Source organism: Salvelinus namaycush, unplaced genomic scaffold (genome assembly GCF_016432855.1).
Source record: "Salvelinus namaycush isolate Seneca unplaced genomic scaffold, SaNama_1.0 Scaffold35, whole genome shotgun sequence".
Classification (NCBI taxonomy): Eukaryota; Metazoa; Chordata; class Actinopteri; order Salmoniformes; family Salmonidae; genus Salvelinus; species Salvelinus namaycush.
In genome coordinates, this window is record NW_024060452.1 from 426,456 (window position 1) to 442,610 (window position 16,155).

Sequence of the window (16,155 nt, forward strand, 5' to 3'; positions counted from 1 at the left end):
AACCTTTTCCAATAAATGTAATAAGTTTACATTCACCAGTGAATTACATTATGAATAATGTAATAACATAACAAAATCAATGCTTTATGTAGTACTGCCCTCAATTTAATGCACATACCACCACCCACTGCCAATCACAAACTCACTGATACACACACACAGAGTTAACACTTTACTTGATTATTAACCAATCTTATTATTATGTTATCTGGTGGTTATTATGTTATCAGGTGGTTATTACGTTATCAGGTGGTTATTACATTATCTGGTGGTTATTACGTTATCAGGTGGTTATTATGTTATCAGTGGTTATTCTGTTATCAGGTGGTTATTCTGTTATCAGGTGGTTATTCTGTTATCAGGTGGTTATTCTGTTATCAGGTGGTTATTATGTTATCAGGTGGTTATTCTGTTATCTGGTGGTTATTATGGTATCAGGTGGTTATTATGTTATCTGGTGGTTATTCTGTTATCAGGTCAGAAGCAACTTTTTTAATGAATAACATAACTTCCCTGTAAACAATAATGAGTCTTTAGGACCTCCCGGGACGTCACAAAATGGTCGCCTAAAGTAGTCAGGATGTTCTGTCATGGTCCCCTAGAGGTTTTTTGTCTAGTTCCTGGAGACGTCACCTGATGTACAGAAAGAACCCCCCCCCCATTACCAGGACACGCGCACCCTAGTTGTATTACATATCACCCCTTGTTACTGTTGCCAGAACCATCAAGGCCCTGACTGGGTGAACCACTGATCCAGTCACTTGTCCTTTGGCAATGCTAGGGACAGCCACCCCCACACACAAAAACAGTGCTTTTAACAGTGTATTACACCCACATATTTGAGAATGTTCTCTTGGCCGGTTTCCACCCGGTTACGTAACCCTGAACCTTAGAGGCTGCTGCCCTACATACATAGACTTGAATTCACTGGCCACTTTCATAATGGAACACTAGTCACTTTAATAATGTTTTCATATTTTTGCTTTACTCATCTCATATGTATATAATGTACTCTATTCTACTGTATTTTAGTCCATGCCACATTGATCATCTTAATATTTATATATTCCTAAATTCCATTCTTTTACTTTTAAGTTTGTGTGTATTACTGTGAATTGTTAGATATTACTGCACTGTTGGAGCTAGAAACACAAGCATTTCGCTACACCCGCAATAACTTCTGCTAAACACGTGTATGTGACCAATACAATTGTATTTTATTTGGAACCATGTATTCTGTTAAGGTTAGTGATACACTGTTTAGCAAAACTGGTGTAAAAAAAATAAAAAAATAAAAAATAAATAAAAAAAGGTACTCAATGACAATATGATTACATTTGACATGATCACTTAGTAGACTTTTCAATATGACCCAACCTGGGATTTGAACTGACAACCTCTGGATTTGGGATATGCTGATCTTCCTGCTGGGCCACAAAATCTGTAGAATTTCAGAAGTCCTCGACACATTCATACCCATAATACATCTCTGCACTTAACAAAATAGTGCCATCTGCACTGCTAATTTAGTCATCAGTTAATCTGACTATCCTCTCATTGACTCAATTTACTTATTCCAGCTATTTGTGTCTATGAGAGTGTACTCAGAATATTGTCCACATCCTGATCTTGTGACTAATTATATCTTTGTCCTAATTTTCTTTCTTCTTTCAGTTTTCATTCTGTTTGCCACCTTTGTGGATGTTTTTCACATGCGTCAGTAAATTAGACTTTTGAGTGAAGCTTTTCCCACAGTCATCACAGCTAAATGGTTTCTCTTCTGTGTGAGTCAGTTGATGGTTCCTTAGGTTCCCCTTCTGATTGAAGCTTTTCCCACAGTCAGGACAGATAAATGGTTTATCTCCTGTGTGAGTCAGTGTATGCTTCTTTAGGGACGCCTTGTGACAGAAGCTTTTCCCACAGTCATCACAGCTAAATAGTTTCTCTCCTGTGTGAGTCAGTGTATGCTTCTTTAGGGACGCCTTGTGACAGAAGCTTTTCCCACAGTCGTCACAGCTAAATAGTTTCTCTCCTGCATGAGTCACCATGTGTATGGTTAAGCGTTCCTTGCGATTGAACATTTTCCCACAGTCACCACAGCTAAATGGTTTCTCTTCTGTGTGAGTCAGTGTATGCTTCTTTAGGGACCCTTTCTGACTGAAGCTTTTCCCACAAGCATCACAGCTAAATGGTTTCTCTCCTGTATGAGTCACCTTGTGCACTGTTACGTGTTCCTTACGATTGAAGCTTTTCCCACAGTCGCCACACTTAAATTGTTTCTCTCCTGTGTGAATCCTCATGTGCTTGGACAGGTCTCCTTTGAGTTTGAAGGTCTTGCTACAAACAGGGCAGGTGTTGGGTTTCCCACTGTGACAGAGGCTGACATGGGCCTTCAGTTTACAGGTGGAGTTGTAGCGTTTTCTGCAGAAGCGGCATTCACTGAGTCTCTTCTTGAAGAGAGTCACATGCCTCTGCAGGTCAACTTTCAGAGCAAACATTTCACCACAGTGGTGAGTTTTTCTAGACGTGGTGCTGGGTTTATAACGGTGTTCACCCATTGATGGGTTTGGATTCAATGATGAGCTGGGATCAAATGATGAGCTGGGATCCATCGGTGGGCTGCTGTCAAGTCCTACTGGGTCACTGTTTATGGCTAAGCTGTGGCTGGAGGCATTGTTCTGATTATCTGGAGGGTCACCGTGAATGTTGAGGCCCTTAACGTGGGTCACAGTAACAAAAGGTGTGAGATCCACTTGTTTAGGGTCACTCTCTCTGTTCTCCACAGTCTGGGTTTGGGGAGAAGTGAAGGGCTGAAGTGGGTCCTCCTGATCACATTCACTTTTCACACAGGAAGGAGTAAATTTGATATCAGCCTCCAGACCTTGAAGCTGCTCTTCTTCCTTACTGGTCCCGAGTTTCTCCTGTTCCTCTTTAATCTGTGGAAGCTCTGGGTTCTCCTGCCCCAGACTGGGGCTCCACTCCTGCTCACAGTGCTGCTGCTCAGGGAGAACCTCCTCTTCAGAGACAGAGAGCTGCAGGGAGTCTGGAGGAAAGGAGAGATGAGCAGAGGTTATAGAGCCTTTAGACAGTCGTCACTAGCTGGCACAGCCATAGTCATAAACCCTGCCTATTTCTAACATGCATCTTCTTAAAGCAGAACTGAACTCAAGAACCAATGTCTCTCATTGAAAATGTTATTTGTGACATCGATATTTGTCAGAAAAATGTATTCCAGTGTAAAAATGGTTGGTACATTTTGGCCATAAAGTATCTCCAAAACAGAGTTGTGAGATTTGAGGGTACGATTTAGATTTCCACAATACCCTTTGAGTCGTGATGGGGACAACTGTAGCATTTTAGCTAACCCTTCGCCTAACCTTAACCCAATTCTCCTAACCTTTGTTGTTAGTTCTCCTAACCCCCAATGTAAATTCTCCCCATAATTCTCCTTTGTTGGTATGATGCAACAAGCAACCTGGTCTCAGAGAAAGACGTATAATACTATAGCTCCTCAAATACAGATGATAAGTTAGCTCAACTAATTCGTATGCCATTGTACGACCAGGTAAGACATATGATACTATAGCTTCTCTAATTCATATGATATTGTACGAAGGCTATGACATTTATAATGTAACCGAATGTAATACATCATACTAAATGTAGGGAAGAGATTTACATACCAAACGACACCGGTGCTTCGAGGCTTGTAACATTTTCAAAGCAGTCTGATCCTATACAAAAGTACAGCTGATGCTTGCATAAAATGTATATTACACCGTAATCAATGATGTCCGAAGCTTTGTTCGATCACATGCTTTTCAGAGATGTGTGTTCCAAAATGTGAGTTTTTTTTTCTCCAACGTTACAATTGAACAGTAGCTCAGCAGGAAGGGTTGGGAACCATAGAACACTTACGATAAGACAGGGTCGAATCACGGCAAAAGCACAATATTTAGATTTATTTTTTATGTGAAACCACACTATCTGCACATTGTGGTTCTAATAATTCATTTAATTTAGTAGGCGACATAATAAGCTTTTGTCACACTCATATCCTCCTAAATAATGGCATAGATTCAGTTTTAGAAGTTTTTTGAATTGAGGCAATAAAGGGAAGTGGAATGTAAGATGCCTACCTCGTATTCTTACTATTTAGGTGTTCAAAGCCTGTGACCCCGTGACTAACCACCGCGACTAACCACCGCGACTAACCACCGCGACTAACCACCGCGACTAACCACCGCGACTACAGAGTTTTGATATCATTTTTTTTCAAATCAATTATCTGAACTAGGGATGCACGATATATCGTAAGCATATCGGAATCAGACGATATTAGCTAAAAATGCCAACATCGGCATCGACCCGATGTCTAGTTTAACGCCGAAGTGCAAAACCGATGTCAAAGCTGACGTGCATTCCTTATTTAACGTAGGTAGATGACGTAATGACGCCACGAAGAATACAGCGCTACACGTGCAACACAGCATTCCTAACCTAGCCCACAATGTCTGCTGTGTGAATCTATTTGGAAGTTTCAAAGGAAGATAACAAAAAGGCCATATGCAACTTCTGTGCTGCTATTATTTCCTGAGGGGAGAAAGTGACATCTTTCAAAACCACAAACCTAAATGCTAATTTGAAAGTGCATCACCCCCAGACGTTCAGCAACTACCTAAAACAAAAGCTGAAAAACTAAGCGCACACCTCCAACAACTAAACAAGTCCAGCAGTCATTTGAAAGAGAAAGACAATTTCAGCGAGACGTCGCAAAAGGCTAAATCCATTAAAGCCAAGATAATGGCATTCATTGCCCTTGACAATCAACCGTTCTCTGTCGTGGATGATGAGGGCTTTTGCCGACTGGTCGAGCACCGGTACACACAACTGACCGGCGTCAGTTGTTCGAATGGCGCTAGGAGAGTGTTCATGTTTCAAACATGTTCTCAAATGCCATTGAAATGGCAGCAGCGGTATGAGAACCAGCACATTCTTGAGCATGTACAGCCTTCCTCAGTACGAAATCCTCGTCGACCCACTGTGGCATGCTAATGGGGCTGACATCGCTGGTCCAAATGTCAGTGGGAAGCTAGTAGCAGTGACACCCATGGATGTGTGTTTCAACTAACATAAACAATAGCGCCTACTTGGTAGTGTGTACCAGACTGGTCGAGCATCCATTTGAGAACATGTTTGAAACATGAAAACATGAACACTCTCCTAGCGCCATTGGAACAACTGACTGGAGAAATAAGCTCATCAACTGCATCTGCAGCAGACGTGATACCCACTGTCACAGCATTGAAGCGCCTGCTCAACAAAACTGCCCACACAGACCGTGGGGTTAAACTTACAAAAGTACTCAAGGCTGAAACCCTTTTCCACCCAGACTAAAGGTCCAGAAGCTTCTGTGCATGTGTGGATCACGTTCTGCGCATGTGTTTATTCTCTACTTCACGCGCAGTCTCTGCTCTACTCGTAAAGAACAGGTAACTCTGCTAATTTAATAAAGTTATATCAAAGCTGAATCAATGTCTGCAAGATCTTATAAATGATAGTATTCTACATAACAGAAGACAGCATAACGTTACTGTAAGACAGAAACACCAACGCATTTTTCTCTAATGTGGCCAAGACTCAACAAGGTGCCACTAGGCAAAATACACAGGTAGGCTATGCTACAGTTTGACAGCACCATCTGCTCTAAACTTCACTGTGCATCATTCATAACAACACTGTATAACTCAAGAAGATCTAAACGTAAATCCCCATGAAACTGATTAACATCAAATTAGGGCCGAGAAATACCAGTATCACGATACTCGTTAGTATCATGGCAAGCAAACAAAACACGAAGAGGATTTAACTTCTTTAGGAAAACAGACCTAATGTTGGAAACAAACATCATTATGTTGTCATCCAAACACACATTTATTTTCCAAGCCATAGCACACAATATGTTACATACAGCAGGTTTTTAAGAACCAAAAAGTTACGTCTGCTATGTGCTTTCATTTTTGCATTGGAACAAATATTGTGATACTGGTATCGTCCCGGCACTAGATCAAATGGTTGATATACAGATGCTGCATGGACGGTTCACTAGTAAAACTAGAAAAAAAGTGTCATTCTTGATTGACAGTGAGAAACGTGAAGTGAAAGAGACCACAAAAATGTATTTGTTAAGAAACACATGCGCAGAACGTGATCAGCATGTGTACAGAAGCTTCGGGACCTTTAGTCCGGATGCGCAGCCACACTGTTGTTTAAACGCTACGAGTAATGAACCGTTTCTCGGCTACGGAGCTATAAATGAACTGGAGACAGTGTCCAAGAATGACGACCGTTGTTTCTAATGTAGTCCACTCAGGTTCGCATTCGCCATTTCGTGCTTTCTGCCATCTTTCTAGGTCCGGTTTAACTGGGACGACTACACCTGCGTACTAGCACAGTGCACACTGAATAGACGGCCGTACCGTGCGCATGTGCACCGGGAACTCTGCCAGAGCACATGGACAGTTAAAGGTCATGAATAGTCAAAATCATGTTTTTCATGAAACTGGATGATATTTGAAGGAAACCAGATCAAAGTATGATGACCAAAATATGACAAATGACTGTTGCTTCTACATTGATAAAGTTTGATCATAAAGTTACTGGTTCCCTCCCCCATGTCAAACACTTGGATATATTATTAAGGGGACAAGGCGACATCACTTAATTTTAATGTGTGCTAACATAATATTCTCTTCTGTTTAAATAAGTACTGCATTGTCACAAACATCGGAGAACTCGTGTTTGCAGAGGGGCGTGGTTTATATAGCTGGTCATGGCTCACATCAACACCATCATCTCAGAAACCCTAGACCCACTCCAATTTGCATACCTCCCCAACAGATCCACAGATGATACAATCTCTATTGCTCTCCACACTGCCCTTTCCCACCTGGACAAAATCAAATCAAACTGTATTTGCCACATGCGCCGAATACAAGTGTAGACTTTACCGTGAAATGCTTACTTACAAGCCCTTAACCAACAGTGCAGTTCAAGAAGAACAAAATATTTACTGAGTAGGCTAAAATAAAAAGTTACACAATAAGAATAACGAGGCTATATACAGGGGACACGGTACGAGTCAGTGTGCAGGGGTACAGGCTAGTTGAGGTAATCTGTACCTGTAGGTGGGGGCGAAGTGACTATGCACAGGTAACAAACAAACGATTTTTATGAATTGTTCAACAGTCTAATGGCTTGGGGGTAGAAGCTGTTAAGAAGCCTTTTGGACCAAGACTTGGCGCTCCGGTACCGCCTGCCGTATATGTGACCAACAGTTGCATATCTGCATTACCAGTCATGTAAAACCAAAGATTAGGGACAAATGGATTTATATCAAATGTGCTAATTCCTTATATGAACTGTAACTCAGTAAAATCTTAGAAATTGTTGCATGTTGCGTTTATATTTTTTGTTTAGTGTAGCTATCAGAAGATCTACATACGAACCTATTCTACATAGTTTTATCTCCGGTGTGATCCGCAGCAGTCTCCGTAGCCGATCATTCTCCTCGTGGTACTCCGCTACCGTTTCTTCAACTGCCCCAAAAATCTCCACAGCTGCCGCAGTTAAACGCTCATTTAAAAACACACGAAACGACTGTAGTTTAGACATGTTTCAGTCGATAAATTGGGTATTGCATTAGTATTGCTTCGTCCACGAGGGAAAATGGTTGTCACAAAGCTTCTTCTTCGGTGGGGTTTATCCGCGGTTGTCATCCAACGTTATTGTGCATTACCGCCACCTACTGTACTGGAGTGTGAGCCAGAAACAGGGGCCAACTAAATCCTACCTGCCAGCCCCGTTGCTATTTAAAAAAATAACAAAATATTTGAGACAATATCTAATGACGTTCTACTCAATATACTCTTTAAACTAATTTCCTGTATCCCCTGCTCCCTCATACTAGATCTCACCCTCTCTCTTTCCCTCCAATAATGTCCACACTAGGCTACCTGGGGCGGCAGGTGGTTAGAATGTTGGGCCAGTAATCGAAAGGGTGCTAGATCGAATCCCCGAGCTGACAAGGTAAAAATATGTCGTTCTGCCCCTGAACAAGGCAGTTAACCCACTGTTCCTAGGCTGTCATTGTACATAAGAATTTGTTCTTAACTGACTTGCCTAGTTAAATAAAATAAAATACATGCTCCACTGTCTCCTGGCAATACTCACATTTTCCTGTTGGATGCCTATCACGTGTAAGGTCTTATTCAACTGGCTGTGTCCCACCCTTAATCTTGTAAATATTTCCTCCTCTCTTCTGTCCCTTCCTGCTGTTCTCCCCTCCCCAACTTTCCTCTGTACTTGAAATAAAATGTCTGCCATCAGTATCTCTATTCCACTGCTCCTGCCATTTCTCCACCATCACTGTCCATATCATGCTTTTTGCCTCTGCCTTGCTCATTGAAACTACCAATCAACATCCTCAATACTTCCTACTTGCTTAGCCAGTACATCAACATCCTCAATACTTCCTACTTGCTTAGCCAGTACATCAACATCCTCAATACTTCCTACTTGCTTAGCCAGTACATCAACTGCTGGGACCCATGTAAATATGATCTGTACACCCATTTGTTTACTCCTGCCATGGGTTTGTATCACCTCATAAAGCAGGTCTTGTCTGCTACGTGATATAAAGGACTGGAGACTCCTTAGCACTGCACATGAATCAGAGCAAATAACTACTCTGTCTGGCTTGACTTCCTCCACCCACTGCAAGGCCAACAGTATGGCTATCGTCTCTGCCGTATATACAGCCAGATGATCTGTAATTTACATTTACATTTAAGTCATTTAGCAGACGCTCTTATCCAGAGCGACTTACAAATTGGAAAGTTCATACATATTCATCCTGGTCCCCCCGTGGGAATTGAACCCTGGTCCCCCCGTGGGAATTGAACCCACAACCCTGGCGTTGCAAGCGCCATGCTCTACCAACTGAGCCACACGGGACCACGTTTACTGAATCTCACCTCACATTCCTGCACTACAAATGCTGACCCAATACGTCCTGTCCTTAGATCTTTTGAACCATCTGTGTATATGGCCACAACATCCTGATATAGACAGTATCCAGACATCTCTTAAACCAATCAGATGGATCAACACCCTCCCTATCTGTCTGTAGTCTCTCCAATACTTCTAGATCTACTACTAGAGGTGGGAGGAGCCATGGTGGATTCACAGGGATAGCTAGCGTTGGACTAAACTCTCTTCCATACAGTCCCATCTCCTTCGCCTGGGTATTACCCACCCACCCAAAGCCCGTGTTCTGTCTTCGCTCATGTTCCCAGCATGACTGTAAAATCCCTTTCGCAGGATGAGATACCCCATGTCCCTGTAGGCTGACCCAATAATTAATTACCAGCTGCTGTCTCTTAACCTGCAATGGTCTTTCCCTCCATCTCCACCTGTAGTGCAGCCACTGGGGAGGTCCAAAATACCCCACTACATATTCAGAGTCCCTGTATGACATCTAGCCTTTCCAATCATGTCCGGGATGCTGAACCACACGCTACACTGCCATAGTCTATTACAGATGATGTACGGGATGCTGAACCAAGATGATGTCCGAGATGCTGAACCATACGCTACACTGCCATAGTCTATTACAGATGATGTCCGGGATGCTGAACCATACGCTACACTGCCATAGTCTATTACAGATGATGTCCGGGATGCTGAACCATACGCTACACTGCCATAGTCTATTACAGATGATGTCCGGGATGCTGAACCATACGCTACACTGCCATAGTCTATTACAGATGATGTACGGGATGCTGAACCATACGCTACACTGCCATAGTCTATTACAGATGATGTACGGGATGCTGAACCATACGCTACACTGCCATAGTCTATTACAGATGATGTACCTGATGCTGAACCATACGCTACACTGCCATAGTCTATTACAGATGATGTATGGGATGCTGAACCATACGCTACACTGCCATAGTCTATTACAGATGATGTCCGGGATGCTGAACCATACGCTACACTGCCATAGTCTATTACAGATGATGTCCGGGATGCTGAACCATACGCTACACTGCCATAGTCTATTACAGATGATGTCCGGGATGCTGAACCATACGCTACACTGCCATAGTCTATTACAGATGATGTCCGGGATGCTGAACCATACGCTACACTGCCATAGTCTATTACAGATGATGTACGGGATGCTGAACCACACGCTACACTGCCATAGTCTATTACAGATGATGTACGGGATGCTGAACCATACACTATACTGCCATAGTCTATTACAGATGATGTCCGGGATGCTGAACCATACGCTACACTGCCATAGTCTATTACAGATGATGTCCGGGATGCTGAACCATACGCTACACTGCCATAGTCTATTACAGATGATGTACGGGATGCTGAACCATACGCTACACTGCCATAGTCTATTACAGATGATGTACGGGATGCTGAACCATACGCTACACTGCCATAGTCTATTACAGATGATGTACGGGATGCTGAACCATACGCTACACTGCCATAGTCTATTACAGATGATGTCCGGGATGCTGAACCATACGCTACACTGCCATAGTCTATTACAGATGATGTACGGGATGCTGAACCATACGCTACACTGCCATAGTCTATTACAGATGATGGACGGGATGCTGAATCATACGCTATACTGCCATAGTCTATTACAGATGATGTCCGGGATGCTGAACCATACGCTACACTACCATAGTCTATTACAGATGATGTCCGGGATGCTGAACCATACGCTACACTGCCATAGTCTATTACAGATGATGTACGGGATGCTGAACCATACGCTACACTGCCATAGTCTATTACAGATGATGTCCGGGATGCTGAACCATACGCTACACTGCCATAGTCTATTACAGATGATGTACGGGATGCTGAACCATACGCTACACTGCCATAGTCTATTACAGATGATGTACGGGATGCTGAACCATACGCTACACTGCCATAGTCTATTACAGATGATGTACGGGATGCTGAACCATACGCTACACTGCCATAGTCTATTACAGATGATGTACGGGATGCTGAGCCATACGCTACACTGCCATAGTCTATTACAGATGATGTACGGGATGCTGAACCATACGCTACACTGCCATAGTCTATTACAGATGATGTACGGGATGCTGAACCATACGCTACACTGCCATAGTCTATTACAGATGATGTACGGGATGCTGAACCATACGCTATACTGCCATAGTCTATTACAGATGATGTCCGGGATGCTGAACCATACGCTACACTGCCATAGTCTATTACAGATGATGTACGGGATGCTGAACCATACGCTACACTGCCATAGTCTATTACAGATGATGTACGGGATGCTGAACCATACGCTACACTGCCATAGTCTATTACAGATGATGTACGGGATGCTGAACCATACGCTACACTGCCATAGTCTATTACAGATGATGTACGGGATGCTGAACCATACGCTACACTGCCATAGTCTATTACAGATTATGTCCGGGATGCTGAACCATACGCTACACTGCCATAGTCTATTACAGATGATGTACGGGATGCTGAACCATACGCTACACTGCCATAGTCTATTACAGATGATGTACGGGATGCTGAACCATACGCTACACTGCCATAGTCTATTACAGATCGGATCAATGCAACACACATGGTTTTCAATGAGGAACGCCCAGCCCTCCACTCCTTCCCTGTCAGACAGCGCATCACATTTAGCACCTTCTTACACTTTCCCACCACTCTCTCAATGTGTTCTGCCCAGGTCAGTCTAGTGTCAAAGTACACCCCAAGGAACCTGAAGGCCCCCACCCTCTCCAAGTTTCTCCCATATAACCTCAAGCATACCTCATCTCCCATCTTCCTCCTGGTAAAGAACACTGTGTGAGTTATCTACAGAGAACCCGAATCCCCACATTAATGCCCACCGCTCTACCTCATCAATTGCTTCCTGTACCTTCCTGACTATATATGGCACATTTCTTCCTTTCTTCCACAAGGCCCCATCATCTGCAAATAACAACCTCCCAATATCCAGCTGTACCTGAGAGTAAACATCATTGATCAGGATTGAGAACAACAGAGGACTAATCACGCTCCCCTGTGGTGTACCGTTATCCACCATCTAGCTGCCTGAGAGAGACTTCCCCACCCTCACCTGGATAGACCTTCCAAACAGGAAATCCTTTATCCAGTTGTACATTCTTCCTCCTACCCCCATAATATCAAGCTTGATTAACAACCCCTCCTTCCACATCATACGCCTTCAAAACATCAAAAAATACAGCTACAACAGTTCACCTGAGCCTTCCTGACCTCTGCTTCTAAGCAGAGCACTGGGTTCATTGTTCCCCTCCCCTTCCTGAAGCCGCTCTGATGTGGCGATACTAACCCCCTGCTCTCCAGGAAGTAAGTTAGCCTCTCCGTTATCATACGCTCCATAATCTTACATTCATGTGATGTTAAGGCTATTGGCCGATAGCTTGTTGGCCTCGTTGGGTCCTTCCCTGGCTTCCGGATTGGTACCATTACTGCCTCCTTCCAGCTGCCTGGTAGTTTCCCCTCCTCCCACACTCTGTTGTACAACACCAATACCTTATTCAGTGCCTCATCACTAAGATGGGCTAACATAACATAGCACACCTCATCTTTCCCAGGTGAAGTTAACCCAGCCTTAACTATTGCCCGTTTCACCTCTGCCATGGTAAGTGGTGCATTCAATGCATCATAGCTGCCCCCACTAAAGCTGTTCTCACCCAGTTATTCATACTATCCACTTCCCCTCTCAAATCCACCCGAGCCATCACCCACTCACAACTCCTGATACTGATCACACTTTGCCCTTTCAAACACCCACCTGCCTACTCCATCCACTGACACCTCCTCTTCCCTCTGGCCTACTGTGCACACTATGGGGTAATGATCACTCCCTACTGTCGACTCCTCCCATACCTCCCACTCACAGATTCCTGCCATCGCACTAGATACCAAAGTGAGGTCCAATGCAGACTCCTTCCCTGTCAATCCTAGTCCCTCAGCCATCATTCAGGCACACCAGATCTTTAACTTCTATCAGATGTTCCATCACTTGGCCATTTCCATCCATCCGTTTCCCCCCCAGGCATTAAAATCCCAACACCACATGACCTTAGTTCTATCCTGGCCCTCCACCCTCTCCACATGACCTTAGTTCTACCCTGGTCCTCCACCCTCTCCACATGACCTTAGTTCTATCCTGGGTCTCCACATGACCTTAGTTCTATCCTGGCCCTCCACATGACTTTAGTTCTATCCTGGCCCTCCACCCTCTCCACATGACCTTAGTTCTATCCTGGCCCTCCACCCTCTCCACATGACCTTAGTTCTATCCTGGCCCTCCACCCTCTCCACATTACCTTAGTTCTATCCTGGCCCTCCACCCTCTCCACATGACCTTAGTTCTATCCTGGTCCTCCACCCTCTCCACATGACCTTAGTTCTATCCTGGCCCTCCACATGACCATAGTTATATCCTGGCCCTGCACCCTCTCCACATGACCTTAGTTCTATCCTGGCCCTCCACCCTCTCCACATTACCTTAGTTCTATCCTGGCCCTCCACCCTCTCCACATGACCTTAGTTCTATCCTGGTCCTCCACCCTCTCCACATGACCTTAGTTCTATCCTGGCCCTCCACATGACCATAGTTCTATCCTGGCCCTCCACCCTCTCCACATGACCTTAGTTCTATCCTGGCCCTCCACCCTCTCCACATGACCTTAGTTCTACCCTGGCCCTCCACCCTCTCCACATGACCTTAGTTATATCCTGGCCCTGCACCCTCTCCACATGACCTTAGTTCTATCCTGGCCCTCCACATGACCATAGTTATATCCTGGCCCTGCACCCTCTCCACATGACCTTAGTTCTATCCTGGCCCTCCACCCTCTCCAGATGACCTTAGTTCTATCCTGGCCCTCCACCCTCTCCAGATGACCTTAGTTCTATCCTGGTCCTCCACCCTCTCCACATGACCTTAGTTCTATCCTGGCCCTCCACATGACCTTAGTTCTATCCTGGTCCTCCACCCTCTCCACATGACCTTAGTTCTATCCTGGCCCTCCACATGACCTTAGTTCTATCCTGGCCTTCCACATGACCTTAGTTCTATCCTGGCCCTCCACCCTCTCCACATGACCTTAGTTCTATCCTGGCCCTCCACATGACCTTAGTTCTATCCTGGCCCTCCACCCTCTCCACATGACCTTAGTTCTATCCTGGCCCTCCACATGACCTTATTTCTATCCTGGCCCTCCACATGACCTTAGTTCTATCCGGGCCCTCCACATGACCTTAGTTCTATCCTGGCCCTCCACCCTCTCCACATGACCTTAGCTCTATCCTGGCCCTCCACATGACCTTAGTTCTATCCTGGCCCTCTACCCTCTCCACATGACCTTAGTTCTATCCTGGCCCTCCACCCCCTCCACATGACCTTAGCTCTATCCTGGCCCTCCACCCTCTCCACATGACCTTAGTTCTATCCTGGCCCTCCACCCTCTCCACATGACCTTAGTTCTATCCTGGTTCTCCACATGACCTTAGTTCTATCCTGGCCCTCCACCCTCTCCACATGACCTTAGTTCTATCCTGGCCCTCCACATGACCTTAGTTCTATCCTGGCCCTCCACCCTCTCCACATGACCTTAGTTCTATCCTGGCCCTCCACCCTCTCCACATGACCTTAGTTCTATCCTGGTCCTCCACCCTCTCCACATGACCTTAGTTCTATCCTGGCACTCCACATGACCTTAGATCTATCCTGGCCCTCCACCCTCTCCACATGACCTTAGTTCTATCCTGGCCCTCCACCCTCTCCACATGACCTTAGTTCTATCCTGGCCCTACACATGACCTTATTTCTATCCTGGCCCTCCACATGACCTTAGTTATATCCTGGCCCTCCACCCTCTCCACATGACCTTAGTTCTATCCTGGCCCTCCACATGACCTTAGTTCTATCCTGGCCCTCCACCCTCTCCACATGACCTTAGCTCTATCCTGGCCCTCCACATGACCTTAGTTCTATCCTGGCCCTCCACCCTCTCCACATGACCTTAGTTCTATCCTGGCCCTCCACATGACCTTAGTTCTATCCTGGCCCTCCACATGACCTTAGTTCTATCCTGGTCCTCCACCCTCTCCACATGACCTTAGTTCTATCCTGGTTCTCCACATGACCTTAGTTCTATCCTGGCCCTCCACATGACCTTAGTTCTATCCTGGCCCTCCACCCTCTCCACATGACCTTAGTTCTACCCTGGTCCTCCACCCTCTCCACATGACCTTAGTTCTATCCTGGCCCTCCACATGACCTTAGTTCTATCCTGGCCCTCCACATGACCTTAGTTCTATCCTGGCCCTCCACCCTCTCCACATGACCTTAGTTCTATCCTTGCCCTCCACATGACCTTAGTTCTATCCTGGCCCTCCACATGACCCTATTTCTATCCTGGCCCTCCACCCTCTCCACATGACCTTAGTTCTATCCTGGCCCTCCACCCTCTCCACATGACCTTAGTTCTATCCTGGCCCTCCACATGACCTTAGTTCTATCCTGGCCCTCCACCCTCTCCACATGACCTTAGTTCTACCCTGGTCCTCCACCCTCTCCACATGACCTTAGTTCTATCCTGGCCCTCCACATGACCTTAGTTCTATCCTGGCCCTCCACATGACCTTAGTTCTATCCTGGCCCTCCACCCTCTCCACATGACCTTAGTTCTATCCTGGCCCTCCACCCTCTCCACATGACCTTAGGTCTACCCTGGTCCTCCACCCTCTCCACATGACCTTAGTTCTATCCTGGCCCTCCACATGACCTTAGTTCTATCCTGGCCCTCCACATGACCTTAGTTCTATCCTGGCCCTCCACCCTCTCCACATGACCTTAGTTCTATCCTTGCCCTCCACCCTCTCCACATGACCTTAGTTCTATCCTTGCCCTCCACCCTCTCCACATGACCTTAGTTCTATCCTGGTTCTCCACATGACCTTAGTTCTATCCTGGCCCTCCACCCTCTCCACATGACC

General features: G+C 45.3%; 1 protein-coding gene across 1 annotated transcript; it reads right to left on the reverse strand.

Annotated features, from left to right (window-relative positions):
* Window positions 1-1,196: 1,196 nt before the first annotated feature.
* Window positions 1,197-7,759, reverse strand: LOC120040408 (gastrula zinc finger protein XlCGF57.1-like). Its single transcript, XM_038985575.1, has 2 exons — window positions 7,509-7,759; window positions 1,197-3,043 (listed from the first exon to the last, which is right to left on the reverse strand). The coding sequence occupies exons 1-2, from the start codon at window positions 7,672-7,674 to the stop codon at window positions 1,671-1,673; spliced, it is 1,539 nt and encodes a 512-aa protein (XP_038841503.1). The 5' UTR covers window positions 7,675-7,759; the 3' UTR covers window positions 1,197-1,670.
* Between the last annotated feature and the right edge of the window lie 8,396 nt (window positions 7,760-16,155).

Coding starts and splice junctions, on each gene's coding strand:
- LOC120040408 (XM_038985575.1), bottom strand. CDS start 7,674: ATGTCTAAACTACAGTCGTTTCGTGTGTTTTTAAATGAGCGTTTAACT. Junction 3,044..7,508: donor GATAAAACTATGTAGAATAG/GTTCGTATGTAG, acceptor CCTTTCCTCCAG/ACTCCCTGCAGCTCTCTGTC.